Source organism: Capra hircus, chromosome 22 (assembly GCF_001704415.2).
Source record: "Capra hircus breed San Clemente chromosome 22, ASM170441v1, whole genome shotgun sequence".
NCBI classification, from domain to species: domain Eukaryota; kingdom Metazoa; phylum Chordata; class Mammalia; order Artiodactyla; family Bovidae; genus Capra; species Capra hircus.
In genome coordinates this window covers 35,020,540-35,043,288 of record NC_030829.1, presented here as the reverse complement: position 1 = coordinate 35,043,288, position 22,749 = coordinate 35,020,540, and the positions used below count along the sequence as shown (strand labels likewise).

The 22,749-nt window shown below is 49.3% G+C and overlaps 1 protein-coding gene across 3 annotated transcripts in view; it reads right to left on the bottom strand.

Moving 5' to 3' along the window:
* LRIG1 (leucine rich repeats and immunoglobulin like domains 1) overlaps positions 1-22,749 on the bottom strand; it is a 115,813-nt gene that overhangs the window by 27,801 nt on the left and 65,263 nt on the right. For all 3 annotated transcript variants that reach the window (XM_013973581.2, XM_018066998.1, XM_018066999.1), the window contains exons 4-7: positions 6,861-6,998; positions 4,962-5,105; positions 3,356-3,499; positions 516-659 (exon numbers count right to left, since the gene is read on the bottom strand). In XM_013973581.2, coding sequence (XP_013829035.2) covers positions 516-659; positions 3,356-3,499; positions 4,962-5,105; positions 6,861-6,998 — 570 coding nt within the window. The remainder of the gene's footprint in view (positions 1-515; positions 660-3,355; positions 3,500-4,961; positions 5,106-6,860; positions 6,999-22,749) is intronic.

Sequence of the window (22,749 nt, the reverse complement as noted above, 5' to 3'; positions counted from 1 at the left end):
GGGAAGATTTTGGCACCCTGTGTAGTTGGGTGATAAACAGCACTTTTCAGTAATGAAGTATTTTTAAATTAAGATCTGGACATCATTTTTTCAGACATAATGCTACTGCACACTTCCCAGACTACAGTGTAGCAGAAAGACACTTTTCTATGTACTGGGGAGCCAAAAGCGTGGGATCTGCTTTACAAGGTGGTCTGGGATGAACTGCACAGTACCAGTGAGGTCTGCCTGTAGCCGCGCTCTCTATAGAGAAGCACGTGTTACACGTTGCAGCCATTTGTGGACAGAGGCTCTCAAAACAGCTGTTCTTAGACAGTGGTCCCTGCTAATCTGAAACGGGGAGCAGAGTCTACAAGAGGTGAGAGTCAGGCCCTCAGGTCCTCAGGGTCCCGCTCTGCAACAGGCCCTCACAAACCCCTCGAGCCCTGGGTCACGGGGCCCAGGGCTCCCCAGGCTTTGCAGGGGGCACCCCCGGGTGTGTTCACCATCACCCGCAGAGCTGGTGGGACACTCACAGCTCGTGCAGCTTCTGGCAGAAGCTCCAGCCATCGCGGTGGATCCGGGAGATGGAGTTGTTGCCAAGGTGCAGCTGGTGCAGGGCCGTGAGGCCGTACAGCGAGCCGCTGTTCACCTCCGCCAGGCTGTTGTACTCCAGGTGCCTGCCACGACAGTCCCACGTGCGGTGAGTGCAGATCCCGGGGTCACGCATCCGCCCGCCCGCCCACCCACCTGATGGCGAAGGAGCCGCTCCCTGCCATCGCACCAGGCGGCACCAAGGATCTGATGACACTGCTGGAGGGGCTCGTGATGGGGTGTGCCCCGACGTGTGTGTGCACACCTGTGGAGCGGCAGGGAGGCAAAGCCACACAGACGGTGGTGAGGATTCAGGCCGACTGAGAGAGCTCACAGGCCACAGGGAAGCTCCTAAAAGCAACCTCTTTAGTAGCATACAAGCGAACCAGCAGCATACCAGCAGAGGAGCTCTGAGCAGAAGGCAGAGCCCATTCAAGGAAGGAGAGAGAGAGACGAGGAGGCAGCTCTCATCACTGTCCCTGTCGCACAGGAGAGGGAACTGAGGCTGAGACAAGCGAGGTAATGTAAGACTCGTTCCTCAGCTCAGCCAGTAGTGAGGGGCCAGAACCAGAGCTGGTGAACCAAGCCTGGGCCTGTGGCCACTGTGCCAAGAGACACGGCTTGACATCTGGGGTCGAAATATTGCGACTTCTCAATTCTGTCACCTGGCTGGTCGAAGGAGCCTGAATAACCACGAAGTGGAGATGCCCAAGAAGTATTGACTCCATGGGGCTATGCTGAGAAGGAAGAAAAAGCAGGTCAGAATTTCAGCATCCTGCTGAGAACTGAGCTCCTGTTTGAGTTCAGTGAGTAGGGATGTAAGTTACCATCATCCTTCTCAACAGCACGGCCACAGACGCCGCCACCCCCGGGTGGACTGGCCTTGTGACTAGAGCCACTGGTTCACGTCCTGCGCCGCGTGCGCTATCACAGGGGCTTCGGGCCGCGGGTTTTGCTTTTCACATTGTCTGTTTTCTGGTAACTCTTCCTTCACCCCCCAATTTGCATGAATTTGTTCAACAAAAAAACCAAATGGTATGTGCTAAGAACTCCATGTTTTCCTGAGAATGAGCTCTGACTCCCAGCCCACGACCACCTGGCTTCCAAAGTCCAAAATGACAGTTTTAAGGATGTCAAGGACAAGTGTTCTTGAATATATAAAAAGAAGCAGAGTTATGCAAAGGTGAACAATGAAGAGAGGGAGAAGCAAAGCTCAGCAAGGCTAAGCTGTCTTTTACAGAGTGGGTGTGTGCGTGCGTGCACGTATGAAGGTATGCACATTGAGATGCTCCTGATAATGAGGAAGGCACAGGGAGTTGATGGAACTGGACCTGGAGTTTTTGGTTTTTGTTTCAGTTGCAAAGATAATTGAGCAAGGACATAGATGGAGTGGTGTAACTTGTAGACTGAAGGGCTTTGGTGTGTCTTGAGCAAGTTAAATCACTGACCATAAAGCAAGAAATCTCATGATGACACATCGAAATGTGAGTGGTATTAGTATATTAACTTGGAAGGAACCACCAGCAGAACTCCAAACAGAACACAAAGATAGAACATGATGAGAAGTGACTGCTTGCCTCTTGCGAGGGGAACCGGGCGGGGAGAGATACTGAGGGCTAGGGTTGGGCAACAACTGCTTTTCTTTACTATCTGATTTTGCTCAACTATTGGGTATACGTTTCTTTTGATTAAAAATAAACATATGTAAATATTTAAAAGTTGAAGCTCGGTAACTGCCTTGTCTGCCCCTCTCGGACGCTCTTCTGTTCCTCTGTGAGGCAGGCAAGCCCCAAGACTGTCCACAGCTGGCTGGAGCAAGTGCTCCCTTGACAGAAGTGGAACATCTGCAGTGAGGGGCTTGATTAGCTCACAAAACAGAAATAAATCTCTCAGGATGAACTATACATTCTTTGGCCCACCTGCACATCAAGAAAGACTGTCAAACCCGAAGTGGAGGGAGAGGGAACTTCCTGTGGTGTGTGGGAGAGGGGAGAGGATGTGGGAAGGGAGCCTATTGTCCGCCAAGGAAGTGGGGAGGCCGGGTGCGGGGGCAGGGGCATAGCCGGGAAGAACAATCTGACTCCATAGTAGATGTTCCCTGTATTTTAACCTTTGTATTCTATCTCTTTTGCTTCCGGTTAAGAATGCTGCCTAGAGTGTGAAGAATACTAGCCCATATGACGCTTTTCCACTCATCTAGAGACACGAAGGTGCAGAACTAAGAATAACTTCTGTCTGGTAGGAGGTTTACTGAACATCAGGGCCTGACCTACAATGGATGGCTGTAAGATCAAGGGATTCCTACACCAAGGCTGTTGGTTGTGACAAGCAACCATGGTCCTCTCTCACTTGGCCTTTAAAAATACTTTCCTGAAACCCTTTGGGACCCTGGGTTTTCTTGGGGCATGAGCCTCCCATCTCCTCGTATGGCCCTGCAATAAACCTTTCTCTGTTCCAAAGTCTGACACTTGAGTACCGTTTGGCTGCAATGTGAGTTGGGCACCTGAGTGTGCATTCAGTAATAGGGGGAGTGGAAATGGGAGAGAGGAACAGCCCCAACAAAGCAGCCCCCGCCTTCCATCCTCACCAACCAGCTCCGTTTACCAAATCCTCTGAAACTCCCCCAAGAGATTATCCTAGTCTGCAAGGAAACCACCACAGGGGAAGCAAAAGATCCCAAAGACACTGAGGAGGGACCCCATTGAGGTCCCAAAGGGCAGGGGTGGGTCCTAGAGGATCACTCAGGGCCCTGCAGAAGCCCCAGCGCCTGGCTCTGACTCACAGCGCATGCATCCTGGCCAGCCCCCAGAAGGCGCCGTCCGTCAGTTTGCTGATGTTGTTTCGCTGGAGCCTCAGCACCTCCAAACTGTCGAGTCCCTGGAACGTCAGGCCCTCGATCAGCCGAATCCGATTCCGATTGAGGTCCCTAAAGAGACGAGGCCAGCAGTTCAGAGCATCCTCTACCCATGCCACCCCTACAGCCATCACCAGGCAGTCCCCAGGGACAATCCCAGTAGGAGGTCCCGGGAAGCACAGACATACCATGGAAGCCCGTGTGCCCAAGACACCAACTGGCCACTGTTAACGTGTGAAAGGGAGCCCAGGGCTCCTGGAAGCTGGTCCCCTTGGACCCCAGAATGAGTAAGCACTCCTATTTCCTCCCCCAGAACTGTGACTCTGCAGTGAGGACAGGGTGTGACTCAGGATATGAACATCTTAGGTGAGCCATCTCTTAGCTCAGCAGCAGAAACCCCCACCAGATGCGTCAACCCAGGAAAACTCGAACCACTGGATACTGGTGACAACTTCCCACCAACTGCATTCGGGAGGAGGTGCCTGGACCCACCATGAAACACACTCATGGGCCTCCGGCCCCTGCGTAATGAGACCTCAGTGTACCAGGAGATTTCAGGAATCTGGGTGAGCTGGCTACATTGGTAACACTCGGGAAGGGAGAACACAGCCTGACCAGTGAGCCCTCGGGTTTCCCCAAATTCTTCTGCAGTGTCTCATGACACACACCAGGTCCTGAGCATCAGGGAGTCGCTCTGGGACCCCCCGCCTGGGTGTGTGTGGGGAGCACAGCAGTGAGAGAGCAGGGGAGCACCCCGTCTTGCCACCATACCTGCCCCTGAGCAATCCGTTCTGCTTAAATGAAAGCTCCAGTATCAGTGTATTCTCCTGAAATATATTTTTCTCCTACCAAAAAAAGGACACTGGAAAGGCAAAAAACCAGGGAACAGGCAGTCCATCAGGTTTTGGTAAATAGAGGTTTTCTTGAATCCAAACCCTGGGCCATTCTAGGAGTGCGGTCAGCTGTGGGAGTCAAAAAACTAAACAAACACATCCTTTCTTTACCAAAAAAAAAAAAAAAGCCAATCAACTACCTTATGAGACTGAGGAGATGAAAACAGTGACCCCATCTCCTGCTTCCTACCTCTGGCTACACTAAGTTTCTCCCTTAACTGCTCAAGCAGCACTGGATCCCATAATGGCCACTGCGTGGATTACATGGGTTCCTTAAAAAAAAAAGCAAAAACAGAGAAAGCTCGAAATAAATAAGGACCCCAGTCCACACAGGTCATGTATTAGCCAGGGTCAGCTAAGCAGCGGGGTTCCTCACCGCGTTTTGGGAAGTGCTGAAGAGGACCGGCCTGCATATCCTCAGAGAATCTTTTCTCAGCAACCTGGGGTGGTCCGCAGGCTCCAGACCCAGCGTCTAATTTGCTTTTATTAGGTGCTGCTGCACGGCCATTAATGGTAGTTTATGCCGAGCCCGACTGAAGGGGAGCAGGGGAAGCGGGTGCATTTGGAACGAGCTCCTGGGGGAACTCTGGTCTCCATAAAGTTTGGCTAAGCTTAATTACGGCGCAGGTCTCTGGACTCACAGTTGTGTCAGCCGGGGTAACTTGAATGCTTTCACAGGAAGCTGGGTGATCCTGTTTTTGCTCAACCGAAGCGTCAGCAGTGACCGTGACAGGCCATCAAATGCTCCTGATTCCAGGGTGCTGATCCGGTTGCTTGCCAGGTTGCTGGAAGAATTCAGGAGAGAAAATGCAGGGGTCAGGAGGAGGCCTTCCTTGTCCTGTTACAGACGCCAGGCCTGGCTGAGTTGGGAAGACAAGCTACAACACACCCAGTAGGCTGGGTTTCCAATGAGACATTTGTCATCCTGAAGCTGCAAAGCCCATCTCCACTCCCAGCCTCAGGTATTAGGACTGTCTTCTTTAGACGTGACAGAGGCCTGGCTTGTTCGAGCCCAGAGCTCACCCTGCTTTCAGCCAGGGTGACTACTCCAGGAGGAAGTCAATGACCTCCACTCCAGTTGGGCCACTGCAGGAGTCCCTCCTTGCCAGCCACTACCCAAGGGGCAGGGTTCAAGGTTGGTGAGAAGAGCCTCAGGAAGCAGAAAGTTCAGTGTGAGGCAAGGTCAGAGAAGGTTTCACAATTTGGGGAAATGGCCTTTAATTCTGAAGTGGATCCCATTGTATGACTTCTAAATGTGCATAAAACACTTCATTTTAAACATTTCAAATGTGTCAGAGAAACAATCTAGTGAAGGAGAGCTGCACGAATGGTTCCCAGCGGGGGAGAGGGAAGGGAAGCGGGGCCACAACACTTTTCCTTCCACCTTCCCCGGACCGATGCTGCTTGTTGTGCCTTAAACAAAAGAGAAAAGACCAGAGAATTTTCTACATCAGAGTTGGGAAGGGAAGGAGGCATTCTTCGTCTCCATCAGGCAGAGGCCCAGCACAGGGCACATGAGGATTCTTTGCAAACGGAGCTGGACTGTTTGTTCTTAGCACTCCAGATTAAAGAACAGTCTGTGTGATGAAGATATACCGGCCAGCTTCTGCCAAAACACAGAGTCCCCCTGCTTTCATGCAGAGAGAGAGAAGGTCACTGCGAGGCGGTTCAGCAGGGGAGGTGTTTTTGTCCCAGGCAGGGTGGTGGTGGGTGGCTCTTTAAGAAGCCCCACTGAGGGCTGAAGGATCGGCCAAGGCCTCCCACTTCCACCTCGGGCACCCTGATACATCCTAAGAAAGAGACTTTTCTGCTCCTTGGGCATGTCAAAAATCTGTGCGCCCGGCCTTGGTCTCTGAACTGATGGGTCACAATGACCCATAAACCAACCTCACCAACAACCCTTAGAGTACTCAGTAGTAACCCAGGAGATGAGGGCTCACATGTCATCTGAAGATGCCTCTTTAGCCTGAGTTTTCAGTTTCTTCCCTAAAATAATATTTTCCTACCAACAAGCAGCGGGTTAACTAGGTTTTGACTGTTTTTCTTCTGTCTGCCATCAGCGGGTGTGAGACAGGGCAGAACAGAAACAGACCAACGATCAGACAAAGAAGGTCGAGAGCACTCAGAGGATGGGTGGGCACTGGCTCGTTGAGTCTCCGCAGAGAGGTTGCCCTCTGCTGTCACTCACCTGACTACTCCCAGTCTTTTCTCTAAGCTCTCCTAGGGGGCAGCACAGGGAAGGAGAAAGGAAATCTGGCTTTGCAGCCCACACAGCCAGGTGTTTTAGTGAGAGATGGTGCTCCGAGATGGTCCATCTGTTAGGCTACTGAGCCTCTCCCCACGTCAGCTCCCTCGCCCACGAGTACAGTCAGAACACCGCTGACTTGGACATGCTGGAAATGGGCTAACAGAGGACTGTGGACCTGGGGCCCCTGCCCTGCTGAGGGCACAGATGGGAGTCATGTGCCCGGCCCATGGACTCAGCCGGGCACCCACCAGCGTCCAGACCTGGGCACTGCGGGCAGACCCGACGCACTTACAGCTCCGCGAGGGGCAGTCCGTGTGGGAAGCAGGTGCTCCGGATCTCTGTGATGTTGTTGGCGCTGAGATCCAACATGTGCAAGGAAAGGTAAGCCTTCAGCTGACTCCCCTCCACGCTGCGAATCCTGTTGTGTTGCCTAAAACACACAGGGCAGGTGAATCCAACATGTCATTTTGCAAAGATACTATTTTCCTCCACACTTCTAGACGTTTTTTTCCCCTGCAGTTTCAGAGAATTACAAATGCTATGACTCTCGCAAATGAGGTCTCCCATCCTTCCTTCCATCAGGTTATTACCTGCAGGCCAGAAGCTAGACAGAACATCAGATTCTTTGCCTGTGACAAGTTTGTCTGCCTAAATTCTAAGCCAAGCTGCTCTCCCCAAGGACAGGAACATGGGGGTGATATTTTGGCCGTGTGGAGAGCAGCCTGGCATGACCAGAACTCAGAACTCACTAGTACACTTTCCCACAAAGGATGTGCCCCATGCAACCAGCCAGCTTTTGAGGCTGTTCGTGTCTAGAATCCAGAATCCAGGCCAACCCCATCACTCACAAGAATGCGGGCACCAGAGCCCAGCATCCAATTTAATCCAACTGAGCGCATCATTTCACACTTCACATTTTACCAACACCTACCATGTACCAGGCGTGTCAATAGGCACAAGGGATTTTAAAAAAAAGTGCAGAATCCTGCCAACCTAGTAAGGGAAACAGGAACTCAGTGCTGGGCCTAACTGGAATCAAATGCCCTGCACCTCGGACCCCACCCTCTTGACAGCTCTGTTTCTCAAGTTTCCTCACCTGGAAGATGGGGCCACACCCCCTTACTTTAGGGATATGGATGGTCCCACCTGAACCACACTGCTGTGTTTGGCAGATGTTCACATATGTGTTCAGTGTTCACCTCCCTCCGAGATGTATTTGTCCTTGAATCCTCTTTCTAAAAAATACCATGTTTCACCCACCAACCAGTATTTATTAATCAGCAGAAACCTGACAAACGCTAACCAAGGCTGGAGGGAGCAGACCAGCTCCCTTGTGGGTCTGGCTCTGCCTGGTGGATTCAAGCCGCCACAGCCCAGATCCTGATATTTCAGACCCCGTGGAGTTGGGTGCTGTGCTTCTGGTTCCACGTGCTCACTGGGGCCAGCTTCTGAGTAAACAGTTTCGGGGGCTCCAGCCAATCCAAGCAGTCTCGAACACGACACAAGGGAGCCAGGCGTTGCTCACCAAGTGGCATCTCTTTTAAACAAACACTTGACCAAATCGGTTCCAACAGGCATAAACAAGGCCCTCTTTCCCAGAAGCTCTGGGCCTTCTCACTGATGCCTTTGTTTTCTTCCCTTCTCTCCCAGGCCTTGAACCTGAAAACCCATTTACGAGGGTAGAGCTCCCTTACACACAGCAAAATCTCCCTGGAGTGAAAGGCCACTTTTTCCTCCATGCTCCCGTCGCCAAACTACTTCCTTTGAGTTCTTTATTAAGTTCTTAATAAAGATAGTCTCTTCAGTTTTCTGACTCCCAAATAAAAAGGAAAAGAAAAAAGAATAGAAAAGGAAATCTTTATTATGTAAAGTATGGGAAAAAAGGAGAAATAAAGGGAACAGAGCTGAGCCTCATCCAGGAACTTTGAATGCAGTACCAGGGAGCCAGGAAAAAGAAGGTCTAAGGAAAGACGGGGAGGGGCGCCGCTGGCCCCGAGTCGCACAAAGAGGGACCGACCGTACACAGTCCAAGGGGCCACGGGACAGCTGCGGGCCACCCCCAGCGCCCCCCTGCTCTTTCTTCCCTGTCTCTTTCATCTTACACCTTCTTTCTTCTTTCTCCTCTGTGTATTTACCCACTGAATCAAACACGTTCTGGGCCCCGGTCTGTGCCAGGCCCAGGCTGGAGGAAGGATGCTGTGATGAAGACGGGTCTCTTTCACACGCTGGAAAGAGTTCCCTGGTGAGCAGAAGAGGCAGCCATGGAGATGGGGAACAACGGAGCGTGGGAGTGAGGATGGGTGAGATTTGCCAGGAGCGAGAGGCGAGCTCTGCCTGGAGAGGCTGCGGGGCCAGCTCCAGGGTAGGGGTGTGTGGATGCAGGCAGGAGATGGGCAGGGCAGAAGCAGAGGGACCACATCAGGCGAGGCCTCAAGAGCCTCTGAGGAGTAGGGCGTCTGTGTCCCAGGGGACCAGGTAAGAGGTGGTGGCAAGAGAGACAGGGTCCACAGGATCTGGACACCACAGAATGGTGATGCTAAATTTTCTGGTTCAGAAATATTAAGAAAACCAGGTAACTAACTTGGTTTTCCTGGTGGCTCAGTGGTAAAGAATCTGCCTACAACACAGGGAATGTGACAGGAGCTGTGGGTTCGATTCTTGGGTTAGGAAGATCCCCTGGAGAAGGAAATGGCAACCCAGACCAGTATTTTTGCTTGGAAAATCCCATGGATAGAAGCCTGGTGGGCTCTGGTCCCGGGGCCACAAAGAGTCAGACACAACTTAGCGAGTACAGTACAATAACAACGCGGTCACGGGCTACCCCTTGCATCTTTACCCGCTTCCAGCCTGCTCTCAACTCAACATCCAGCGAAATCCTATCAGGGCATCTCTCAGAATGGGAGAAAACATTTGCAAACCACCTATCTGATAAGGAGAAAATAGCCACAACACACGGGAACTACAACTCAGCGACCAACACACAAGAAACCCCAACAAGTCAAATAAAACATGGGCAAAGGCCTTGAAGAGACATTTCTCCAAAGATGATAAACAAATGACAAGTGAGCACACGACATAACTGATCGTTAAGGAAACTCAGTGAGTTAGTGCCCCATATCTACAGCATGACCACTATGACAAAACAAAAACAGGAACAGTAAGTGTGGGAGAGGGTGTGGAGTAGCTGGGATCCTGGTACTGTTGCTGAAGACAACAGTACGGTGGTTCTTCCACAAAGTGGGCACAGAATTACCAGCATGGGCCCCAGTAATTCTACTGGGTATACATCCAAAGAAATGAAAGTGGACCTCACAGCGATCTGGACACCCACATTCACAGCAGCATCATTCTCAGTAGCCAAAAGGTGAAGCAACTCAATCAATGGATGAATGGATGGATGGACAAACCCGACAGGTGTACACGTACATGGACTATTATTCGGCCTTAGAAGGGAAGTTCTGACACTCAGTACAGCATGGGTGAATCCTGAGGACACTACAGTAAGCGAAAAATGCAGGTCACAAGAGACCAATACCTCATGATTCCACGTCCGCGAGGCACCTAGAGCAGTCACATGCACTGAGACAGACAGTGGAGGGGTGCTGGTTGCCAGGCGCTGGGCTTGGGGCACGGGAGTGGTTTACCAGGGGTGGAGTTTCCATTTTCCAAGATGGAGAAAGCTCTGGAGACTGGTTACACAACACGAGTGTACTTACCACTACTGAACTGTACACCTAAATGATTAAGAAGATAAACTACACGTGATGCGCATATTACTACAATTTACAAACAAAACAAAGAAAAGAAAAATCAAAGTAATTCACAGGATGTATTTGTCTAAAACTCAAATAACAGCTCTGTGTCTCACTTAGGACTAAGTCCACACAACAGCCTCCAAGGCCCACGTGAGCTGCCACACACCTGCCTTGCTGCCTCACTTCCTACCCTTCCGCCTTGTACCCTGCCCAGAATGCTGGCCCTTGGACGTGGCAGGCAGGGTCCTGCCTCCAGATCTTTGCAAATGCCTTTCCCACTGCTTGGAATGCTCTTCCCCCAGAGATTCGCAGGTCCCATGCCTTTACTTCCTTTCCATCTTTGTTCACATGTCACCTTTTCAATGAGGTGGCCTGGGCAACATTCTCTAAAACTGTAAGCCTCTGCCTCCTAATTTCTTTCCCTCACACACATATAAATAAATGCACACGCACACACACTCATTCACACTTTCCACTCTTTTGCCTGCTTTATTTCTCATTATATTTCTACCATCGAATACTCCCAGTATTTTGTTTATTTCTACTTTAACATCTTCTCTCCCAACAGGATGTAGCTCCCTGAAGGCAGAGATGTTTGTTTTGACTACTACTGTGTCTCCAGCCACTAGGATAGTGTGGGGCACACAGTATGTCCTCAGTAAATACCTGCTGAAGGAATCACAAGAATGAACACAGACTGCATTCAGAGAGGCGGAACCTAGACACAGATTTGGGACTCACCTGAACACTTAAGTAGGTGGCACTAGAGGGAAAGAACCCACCTGACAATGCAGGAGACCAAAGTGACATGGGTTTGATCCTTGGGCTAGAAAGACCCTCTGGAGTAGGAAATGGTAACCCACTTCAGTATTCTTGCCTGTAGAATCCTATGGGCAGAAGAGCCTGGTGGGCTACTGTCCATAGAGTCACAAAGAGTCAGACACAACTGAAGCAATTTAGCACAGCATTCCACAACATTTAAGCAGAAGAAAACCATGCAAGCAGATGAGTATAATCAAGAAACATGAAGGAAAGTTTGCCAATTGCTCTGTGGCAACTCTGCTCAGAGGCAAATGACCTAGCCCACAGTGACTTCAGAGCTTCTTGCGTGTCATCTTCTCCCCCAGGTCTGGTCTCTCTGCTCTAGACTCTAGCCCAGTGCCCTGATCAAACTCTTCCCAAATTCCTCATGTTCAGGGAAGCTGACCCCACAGCTCTTGTATCCCTTCTCTCACAGAGCAAGGATCACATCTTGTTGGGTGTTTCTGTGGACCCCAGCAATTTCACCCAAGGCCAGCTGTTCTTCATGGGCTGGAACATGACACAGCACTGAAGACATGCCATGAGCAGAGCCCTGCCCAAGTTCGGATCGCCATTACACCACTCACAGGTGTGAACTATGACGTGGGGTGTCAAGTTTCTATGCCCCTTGGGCTGGCGTGAAGCAAGTACTCAGTAAATAAAATGAATTCTTTTCATTAGCCATATTTGTATCCTCAGAGCCAGGACCAGTGGGAGGTACTCTGGAAAGAGAAGGAATATGGTTTCCTATTTGTCTGCCACTTTTCAATGCAAACAGGCAGGACCGATTCCTCTCTAGGGAGCAGAGAGCTGACTCAGAGCTCTCACTCTGAGCTTCATGCGCGACATGAGTCTGTTCCAGCTGGAGAGTGTAAAAAACCCTGACACTGAGAGATGGGGCTCTTTGGGGCGCTGTGCTTCAAAGTAAATCCCAGACTGAAGCTTCTACAGGACTCACAGCGGGGGCTAGAGATCTGATGGGTCCCCAGCAATCCCCTTTCTCACTCCTGTAGCAAGCGGGACTCAGGCCCACACCCCTGACCCAACCCACCAAACCCCACCCCCTTGGGACACCCCCTCCGGACACCCGTCCCTCTAGGTTAGAGCAAACAGCCCGTAGGCAGGGGAAGCCTGCCACGCCTCCTCAAGGGCTGTCCTACTTTTCTAAAACTCCGCATGTTTTTACTTCCATGTGTACCATGAGGGGTCCTATCAGTCCTTTAATGTAACTAACTGTCCAGTTTTCAAGAAGGCCCACAGTCATCATCATAACCTCTGAATCTTTGTCCAAGCTCTTCTTGACAACAGCTGACCAGGTACTGGACACCTGCAGGTCACAGGCCCTGGTATGGCTCCATGAAATCACACTGTGATCTCACAAGGAAGGTACTCTACTTCACCACCATCTCTGCTTTACAGCTGAAGACATCGGGACTCCGCCTGTGGTCAGCCCAGCTGGGGCTCGAGAGGAGCCAGCACACGAGCCCAGGGGAGGAGGAACTGCCAGCCCGTCGGAGAGGCTCTCTAGGCGGAATTTTAAGTGCACCACCCCAGGGTCAATCTGTAAGCCTTCGGCTGAGCTTGGCTAGATGTGAATGCTGGCCGCCTCTCCCCAGGTCAGCAAAGACTTGGTCTGCGTCATTGGTCTCAGCCCGGCCTGCTTTTTTGTACCAGCCTCCCAAAGGCCTGCGTGACCAGTGAGTCTGCAGAGGGCGAGGGGAGCCAAGCTCAGCAAATAAGGCAGAGGAAGCCTTAAGGATACTCCATTCTTAAGGATACTCTGGATGGAAAGAAGAGAACAGTGCAAACAAGCTGCAAAGGGATGCCCTCAGGTTTACAAAGAGTGAGGAGAGGGGAGGGGAGGGGGCAGTGCGATGCGAGGACTTCTAACTGGTGACAGGGACTGTGGGGGGTGGGGGGCAGACCACACCGCCTGCGGTCCATCCTGGATTGGTTACCCCTTGGGCTGCCCTCTGGGGCACAGAAAACTTAATACGGCAGCAGTCTATTAAACCAGCACCTGTTAAAGGCTTCACAAATAAAATCAGGCTTCAAAGGCGGAGAGCGGCAAGATAAGCTCTCTCCACTTGGCCATGTTCTCAGAGCTGGTGTTAAATTAGACAGGAAAACAGACCGAGGCATTTGAAACCAACATTTAAAAGTTTTTATCGTAAGTGACTGTTCTACTACAGTTCTGTAAACTGGGGTTTACAAGGTAGTCCTGTGAGTGGTGGGAAAGATCTCATGTCACAGATAACAGCCAGGAAGAAAGGGCAAGGAGATCAAAGAAGGGAAGGTCAAGAGGGGTCAAATGGATTATTGCTGGTTGCTGAAATTATGCACCTACTGTCTACACCAGGGGTCAGCAACGTATTCTATAATGAGCCAGATTTTAAATATTTTAGGCTATTGGGGTCATTTGGCTTCTGTCATGACAACTCAACTCTGACACTGGGGTGTAAAAGTAGCCAATATGTAAACCAATGAGTGTGGTTGTGTTCCAATAAAACTTTATTTACAAAAACAAGCTGTGAGCCAGATTTGCCCCTCTGTAGTTTACTGACCCCTGGTCTACACTTCAGCAACTAGTTTGGGTTTCTGGGGGCAGGGACCCAAATTCTAATTCTACCTCTGATTCTAACTCTGGCTTTAGAACTGTGTGCTAATCACTCGTTTTGGATCTGGTTTAATCACCTGCAAAATGGGGCTAAGTGCCTCACTGCATCAGAACCTACAGCGCTCCCTCCAGTGCCCAGGTCAGACTTCACTAATCGATGCCTTCCCCACTGATGTCTTCTCTACCCCTTCAAGAAGTGAAATGGAACCTAAGCTTACACCATTTATTATGCACCTCAGATGGTGATCCAGGTTCCTGACGGGGGCCAGTAGAGCAGGCAGGCTGACAGGGGGATCTGAGAACAGAGATTCACACTTGTGCATCCCCACTCTTTTTGGTTCTTGCAGTGAGGCAAAAAGAAACACACCGAAGCTAGCCAGTATAGCAGGCCTAACTCTAAGCAGGCATGCCCCAGGCTCTCCCAGACAAGCAGCGTGACTCACAGTGGTCATCTCCTGCAGTGGTGACTATTACTAGAAATAGCAAGTCTTCCATAATGTTACCTTAAAATCATGCCTTTAATAATCAGCAAAACTCAAATTATAGCTCTCACCTCATTTGAACCTCCGGCTAAGAAACAGTTTCACACAATCTAGCCCGGAAATGGAGGGAAAAATGTAACACACCTGCACCATTCCCATCCCTGCCCCAGTCCATTCCCCAGAGTGACCTTGGCAGACATGGTTAATCAAATGCCACACCCTGCAGCCTTGGAGCACCCACAGCACTTTGCACCTGGTCCATCACGGTGCTGTTCTGGAACTCTTCCTAAGACTCTGCACCTAAGCCCCTGCCCCACCTGGAGCAGGTGTTCCAAGGTCTGATCACAATGAGGAGGATGAAGGTACACACAAGATATTAATGATTTAGCACAAAACTCAGTGCTGAGCAAAGTAGCCCTGATGGCTACCTTGGGGATTCAACTGAATTTTTGCAAGGGCTAAAAGACATTCATCATTCAAGAACAAACAAGAAGATCATGATTTCTCCTTTGCTGAAAAATATAGAAAATATTTTTTCTTCTGTATTTTTTCTCCTTTGTTGAAAAATATAAAAAATATGAAAACTATACAACAGGCCATGTGCTGTGGGAGGGGGGCTGTTCTGTTTGCAAATGCTTTTATTGAAATATCACAGGCATACTGAGAAGTACATAAATGATCAACATAGAGTTCAATGCATTTTAATAAAGTGTCTACACTCACGTAACCACATGACAGACACAGGACATTTCCAACATCCCAGCAGGCTTCCTCCTGTCATTTTCCTTGTCATTTATTCCTTTCCAAGGCAACCGTAATTTCTATCACCTATGATTAATTTTGCCTATTGCTGTGCTTCATCTACATGGAACCATTCCATATTTACTCTTCTGTATCTGGCTACTTCCGCTACAGATGAGACCCATCCATGCTCTTGCCCAGCTGTGTGCGACTCTTTGCAACCCCATGGATTGCAGCACACCAGGCCTCTCTGTCCCTCACCGTCTCCCAAAACTGGCCGAAGTTCAAGTCCATTGCATTGGTGATGCAATCCAGCCAGCTCATCCTCTGACGCCCTCTTCTCCTGCCCTCAACTGTCCCTAGCATCAGGGACTTTTCCAATGAGTCAGCTCTTTGCATCAGATGACCAAAATACTGGAGTTTCGGCTTCAGCATCAGTCCTTCCAAACAGTATTCAGGGCTGACTTCCCTTAAGATTGATAGATTTGCTCTCCTTGCTGTCCAGGGGACTCTCAGTAGTCTCCAATACCACAGTTTGAAGGCATCAATTCTTCGGCGTTCCGCCTTCTTTAGGGTCTGATTGTCACAACCATGCATGACCACTGGTAAGACCATATAGCCTTGACTATATGGACCTTTGTTGGCAGAGTTGTCTCTGCTTCTCAGCATGCTATCTAGGATTGTCATAGCTTTCCTGCCAAGAAACAAACATCTTTGTTGCATCAGCAGGACTTTATTCTTTGTCATCATTGTGTAGTACTCCTCTACAGCAATTTATTTTCCATTCTACTGCTAATGGATACTGAGTTACTTTCAGTTTGGGTTACTGCAAAAACCACACTCAGGCACAGGAACGTGCCTTCTGCACGTATCTTTCAGTGCATACTTGCCTGCAGGTCTAGCATGCATCAGCGTCTAGGGTGGCGTTGCTACACATTTAAGTTCAGCCTTTGCAGACACTGGTACATTCCTTTTAACCAAATCCCTCAGGGCTGAAATGAATCTGAAAAGTCACTTGATCCAAATGCCATGTTTCATGCTGCCTCATTAAACCACATTCTGAGACGCCACCGCCCCCATGTGTCCCTTTTCCAGTACCCTTTCCCCATGCAAAGCATTAGGAATATAGCCAGGGACCACACAGCATAACAAAGCTCAATCTAATCTTGTTCAGGAGTCAAATAGAGTAATTTTATTATAATTAGGGGCTTAATGAGCACCAAAAAAGGAGGAAAAAAAGAGAATGAGCAATTCTAAGTCTCAAAATCGGCAAGAAAACTGTGAATATGCCTGTCATTGGGACCAATGCCCATAAGCATCTTGAAAATAAAGAGATTTTTTTAACAACCCATGAACTCAGAAGAGCTTTCCTAGGCCAGCTTGAGGAAAAGTTTCTCTTCTCAGAATGACATTTAAAAGCATCACCCTCTCACTAGGCTGCTTTGCATTCATCATCTTAAAAATGAAAACTCAAACCATCTGTTTTATTGCATAAATTGATAATTTGCTTCAAGAAACCAGTGCCTTGTGAGAAGGGCCCAGCCTGGGTTACTTGCTGGACAGGAAATGAGACTCCGAAAAAGCCGGTCTCCTTCTGTCTCTTGCTCACTCCCCCCTCCCCCTACCCGCTGCTGGTGAATCACCAGTTCCCTGGGGAATTCTGGCACGATTCTCAGCCTGGCTGCAGATGACGTTCCGGATCTGTTTATTCAGGTGGAGATCGGATAAAAAACAAGAGCGGTCCAGTGGCGGGATAAACAGCCTCCGCCAGGAGGGGTCAGCCACTCTGAAAGGCAGGACTGGCCTGTGTCAACCGACCTTCTGACCTGTTCACTTCCTTCAGGGTCACTTTCCCCTTGGGATCTTCAACAGACTGTTTCAATGAACTCTGTGTGAAGGGGATCGGAGGTCCCCAGGCACCTTGATGCACCAGATCGTGCTTGGTTCTCCCACCCACCAGCTTATTCACATGGAGCTGGAAGCCCAGCATCTGGAATGAAGCAACTTAGGCACAGTCAAGGGACGGCCACTACAGTTCTGTGGAGTCAAAAGCAACCCAAGTCACGAAGGACTCCAAGTCGTCAGGATCTAATCCAAACTACAAGCACAGGACAAAAACAAAATCTCCTGAGGAAACGCACACTGCTGAGTGGGAAAGCTAATCAGAAAATGCAATCTACTGTATGATTCCAAATACAGGACACTCTGGAAAAGGGAAAACTACAGAGACAGGAGAAAGAGCAGTGGCTGCTAGGGGGTTGGGAGGAGAGAAGAATGAACAGGTGATGCCCACGGGATGCTCGGGGCAAGGAAACTATTCGGTGCAACACTGTAATGGTGAACATATACCACAAGACATTTGCAGAGCCCACAGAATGTACTACACAAACAGTGAACCCTCATGGAAACTGCAGGTTTAGTTAACAATAATGTAGTAATACTGGTCCATCAGTGATAATGAAGCACCACACTAATGCAATATGTAAACAACAGTGAAAACCAGAGAGAGGGCAGGGTTTATAAGGGCTGTCTCTGTATTTTCTGCTCCATTTTCCTGTAAACCTACAACTGCTCAAAAAGTCTATTAATTATAAACAGAACAAAACAAAACTTCCTAAGGTATTAAGCAGTCCCAAGATCATCACATCGTTAGAATGTAAGCTACCTGAGGGCTGGGATTTAGTCACCCAGGACCACGTGGAGGACATAAAAGACAATCACTATCTGGTGAAGACTCACAAATTTAAGAGAACAAACTTATAGTTACTGGGGGGAGGGTGGCAGGGAAGGACAGATTGGGAGTTTGGGATTGACAGGTACACGCTGCTATATTTAAAATCGATAACCAACAAGGACCTACTGTATGGCACTGCTTTATATTATGTAATAATCTAAATGGGAAAAGAATCTGAAGAATGCATATATGTATCTGTATAACTGAATCACTCTGCTGTACATCTGAAACACAACATGTTTTTCAACTAGCTCCAATATAAAGTAAAATTTTTATAAATCTGTTGAATAAACGAATGACTTACAACTTTAGTTCAGTCTCCTATATCTGCTACCACATTCACAAACAAGGGAATGTTAATCAGAAAAAAAAAAAAAACTACTCTGAGGCAAAATCCACTATTCAATTAAAATTTTTTTAAAGAAAAATGTGAGAGGTATAAGGTAGAATCAACTTTTTAGTTGGGAAGCTAATTGATAACCTTAGAAGAAAATGTCAAATACCGTGGACTTTAAGGTTGACTTTGTGAATCTATCTTCCAAGTTCAAACTGACCTTGAATATTCACTGATCAGCTGGGGTTGGTGGAGATGATGCCTCTACTCATCATGAAGTAGCCAACAGACCCCGCCCCCGCCCCTCAGTAGCAGGGAGGGCAGCTTGGCCCTAACCAGGATCTCTATTACTGCCACACATATCCTTCCCCACTCCTGCCTCGGCTACAGTGAAAAAGGAGGAGGAGAAATTCCAGCCGGGAGTTCCAACCCAACAAGCTGACCTGAGGACGCCTTTTGGGCCACATCTGGACTGTGCTCCCCTGGGAGATGGCTGAGCCATTTCATACTGGCAGGCACTTCTAAGGGCTGGCTGGGGATTTGGTTCCGTGACCACAGGGAGGTAACCTGCCCTGGATCTGGGCAGCGCAGGGCAGCATGAAGCTGGGCCAGGACATGGAAAAGTCAGGAATAGAGAGCCACTCCACCTGAACTCCCACCCACAGAGGGGCACCCCGGGTCAGAAATGCCCAGAGAACTTCTCTCTTCTGGTCAAAGCTGACATGGCCCCTCTTGGCTTTATCTTCCCCACAGATGAGTTGATCAAGATTCTTATTTTTTTTCTCCTTCTCTCCCCCTGCCCTGGCAGCCTGCTCCCTGCACATCCCACCACACAGGTGTGATCCTCTGCATCTCAATAGAGAGGAGCCTGGCTGACAGGCCGAGTCACACGGAGCCACACATCCCAACATCAGCCGGGGGCCCATCAGTGCTGCATGGCTGAAGGCTGAACTGGACTTGCCAAGTTTCTCATATTTTTCAAGGAGGCTCTGCAGGGCAAGCCTAACCACAAGTTAGAGGCACAGACTCTTCTAGATTCGAGGGTCTAGCCTACCATTGCAAAGAAATGTGGGAAAGATGGAGAGAAGGCACTGATCAGAACCCAGGAGGTCAGAGCATCCATGAATGCCAGGCTCAAACAAGCAGTTGCCCACACAACCCCCCTGGAGGATGTGAAGACACTGCAGTGGGTACTTCTATAACTGATGGCTCTCCAGCACGAGTTGGGTGAGCCAGCTCCCTGCTGGGTGACAGTGAGCTGCTGGGTTGCACAGAGCAAGCACCCCTCCCCAGGGTCCATTAACACTGGTCTGCAGTTGGTGGAGCTGGGGGAGCAGAGGGGGTCGCTCAGGGATCTGAGACCAGTGGGTTGTGTCAATAGCTCCTCGCAGTGGTTGTGGTTTTTCCTTCTCATCCACCTCACCACTCAAGACTTGAGAAAACGTAACCACTGCAGAGGAGCACATGGAGGCCTCCCTCAACATTTCCAAAGGAAACCTAACCTCGCTCCCCTCTGGGCTGGGCTCCCATTGCAGCCTTGGCCACCAGGCTGCCCAAAGGACTCAGGCGCTCAGGAGACTGCTCACGCCACCTGCCAAAGCAAAGGGCAGGACACGGAGCTGACTGGCCGCTGAGCCACCGAGGAGGCACGCACTTCATCCTCAGGAGACACAGGAGCTGGACGAGGACTGACACATCTAGGGTTCCATTCCTGCTCACCAGGAATCAGGCTCTGGTTCAGCTCATTCAATCTTCAGGACAACCCGAGAGGTGGACCCTGTTACCGTCCCATTTCACAGATGGGGGTGATGAGGTGTAGGAAGGCTAACCAGCAGGAAGCAGTGCAGCGGGACGGAGCCCAACACGACCCCTCATGCCACCCTTCTACCTGTGGGTGGAGCCGCCTTGTTAACAGAAATGGGTAGAAAGACCCTGGGGAGGCGGGCTTCTCTGGACAGGACCCTGTGCCTCCCCATCTTCCCAGCATCCACGAGGGCCACCCCTGATCCTGCGATTCCTACGGAGGCAGGACCCGACTACACATGGAGGAAGTGCATTCTGCCACTACCCACCGTCCCTCTCACACTCACACATATCGCCCCCCAGAGCCTCAAGCCACAGCACATCGGCACGTAGCTGCTGCAGCGCCCTGCCAGGCCTTTCTATTTGTGTAAGATGACGAGTGCAGGCCCTAAATAGGAGTGTCAAAAGCGGTTCTTCCATCCTCAGGCAGTCAGTATCACAAGATAGAACTGGGTCCTTTTCAGGGAGCAGAAGAGACTTGCACATCCCCTGCTCCACCCTCAGTGAGGGTGCACTGTGGCTCTGGGGTCCCCCAGCTAACAGCCCGCAAATCCAGCTGCCCTCTGGCTCCGGGCCACGCGGACAGGGATGGGCCTGTGGTTGCTGGGGTGCTCCTGAGACTCCCCCCATCTGTTGGCCATTGCCAGCTGTCTGCGGGCTTGCCTGCCAGCAGCCCAGCAGCTCTGCAGCTCCAGCCGTGGAGGAAGCTGCTTCAGCACTTGGCTGTGGCCTCTAAGCTGAGACCCTCCCACCTCCAGAGAGTGACACCACTGATGGGCCTTTACAAATAAAGCCGGGCCTGCTTCCTGCCCCATCTGGAAGACTTCTGATCTTCCGATCATATGATTTAGTATATCTCTTACCACGCAATTTCCCAAGCCTTTAGCATGCGACCTGACTGCACTCCGGGAGGGTGAAGGATGTGCATGGGCGGGATTATGGAGTTGGCTCCTAAAACAGCCCTCCTTACCCACGCTAGGGGGACAAGACGCGCTATGGCATCAGAGTGGCACTGGCCTCAGCGTCTCGCCCCCTCTGGCTCCCACTCTTGCTCTGTTCCTTTCATGAAACCACAAGCTGCAATTTTCTCCTATGCTTCAGGTTTTAAAATATGTATCATCAAGAACCTCAATGTCAAATGTAAACTAAAGACTTTTTAGAAAAAACATAGGAGAAATCTTTATTTGGGGATCTCAAGCTAAACCAACTTTCTAGATTTGATACTACAAGCACAATTCATAAGCTAAAAAACTGACACACTATAATTCTACCAGAATTGAAAACATTTGCTCCGGGAAAGATCCTGTTAAAGATGAAAAGGCAAACTACAGACTAGGAGACAATATTTTCAAACAACACATCCAACAAAGAGCTATTATCTAGAATATATAAAAGACTCTCAAAACTCAATGGCAAACCCCCCAAACAATCCAATTAGAAAATGGGCAAAAGAAATGAACAGATATTACTCAAAAAAGAATACACAGATGGCAAATAAATACATGAGATGATGCGCAACATCATTAGCCATGAGGGAAATGTAAATTAAAACCACCAGGAAATATCAATACACACCTTGCGAATGGCTAAAATAAAAAATACTCTCAATTTCAAATGCAGGCCATACTGTGGAGAACCAAATCGTTCACTGCTGGCAGGAATGTAAGACAGGATAGCCACGCTGAAAAAGTTTGGCACTTCTTTAAAAAATCTAAACATACAAGTATCATACAATGCAGCAAATATTCCCTAGGGCATTTCTCCCACAGAATGAAAATTTATGCTTACACAAAAATGCTCAAAGCCACTTTATTTTTATTAGCCCAAATCTGCAAACACCCCAGATGTCCCTCAGAAGGTGCACAGCTAAGCCAAGTACAGTCTCTTCACACTGCGGATACTGCTCAGCAGTAAGAAGCAATCAACTACTGATACACACCACAACGACCGAGATGCATCTCCAGAGAATTATACTGATTGAAAAAAAGCCAGTCCCCAAAGGTGAGATGTTGTATGAAGCCATTTCTATCAGTTGAGTTGCTCAGTCGTGTCTGACTCTTTGCGACCCCCTGGACTGCAGCACGCCAGGCTTCCCTGTCCAACACCAACTCCCGGAGCCTACTTAAACTTATGTCCATTGAGTTGGTGATGCCATCCAACCATCTCATTCTCTGTTGTCCCCTTCTCCTCCCGCCTTCAATCTTTCCCAGCATCAGGGTCTTTTCCCATGAGTCAGTTCTTTGCACCAGGTGGCCAAAGTATTGGAGTTTCAGCTTCAGCATCAGTCCTTCCAATGCATACTCAGGACTGATTTCCTCTAGGATGGACTGGTTGGATCTCCTTCAGGCAAAGGGACTCTCAAGAGTCTTCTCCAACACCACAGCTCAAAAGTATCAATTCTTCAGGCTCTCAGCTTTCTTTATAGTTCAACTCTCACATCCATACTTGACTACTGGAAAAACCACAGCTTTGACTAGACGGACCTTTGTTGGCAAAGTAATGTCTCTGCTTTTTAATATGCTGTCTAGGTTGGTCATAGCTTTTCTTCCAAGGAGCAAGCGTCTTTTAATTTCATGGCTGCAGTCACCATCTGCAGTGATTTTGGAGCCTCCCCAAATAAAGTCTGTCACTGTTTCCATTGCTTCCCTATCTATTTCCCCATCTACTTATATCACATTCCTTAAATGAAAAATTATATACATGGAGAACAGATTCGAGATTGCCAAAGGTATGGGGCAGGAAAGAGTTGATGTGGGTATTAAAAGGCAGCACAACACATCCTTGTGGGGATGGAAATGTTCTTTATCTTGGCTGTACTGAAGTCAATATTCTGTATGTATGAAATTTTGCAAGCAGTGGTCACTGGGGGAAACTGCATTAAGGGTATACAAGGATCTTTCAATGTTATTTTTTA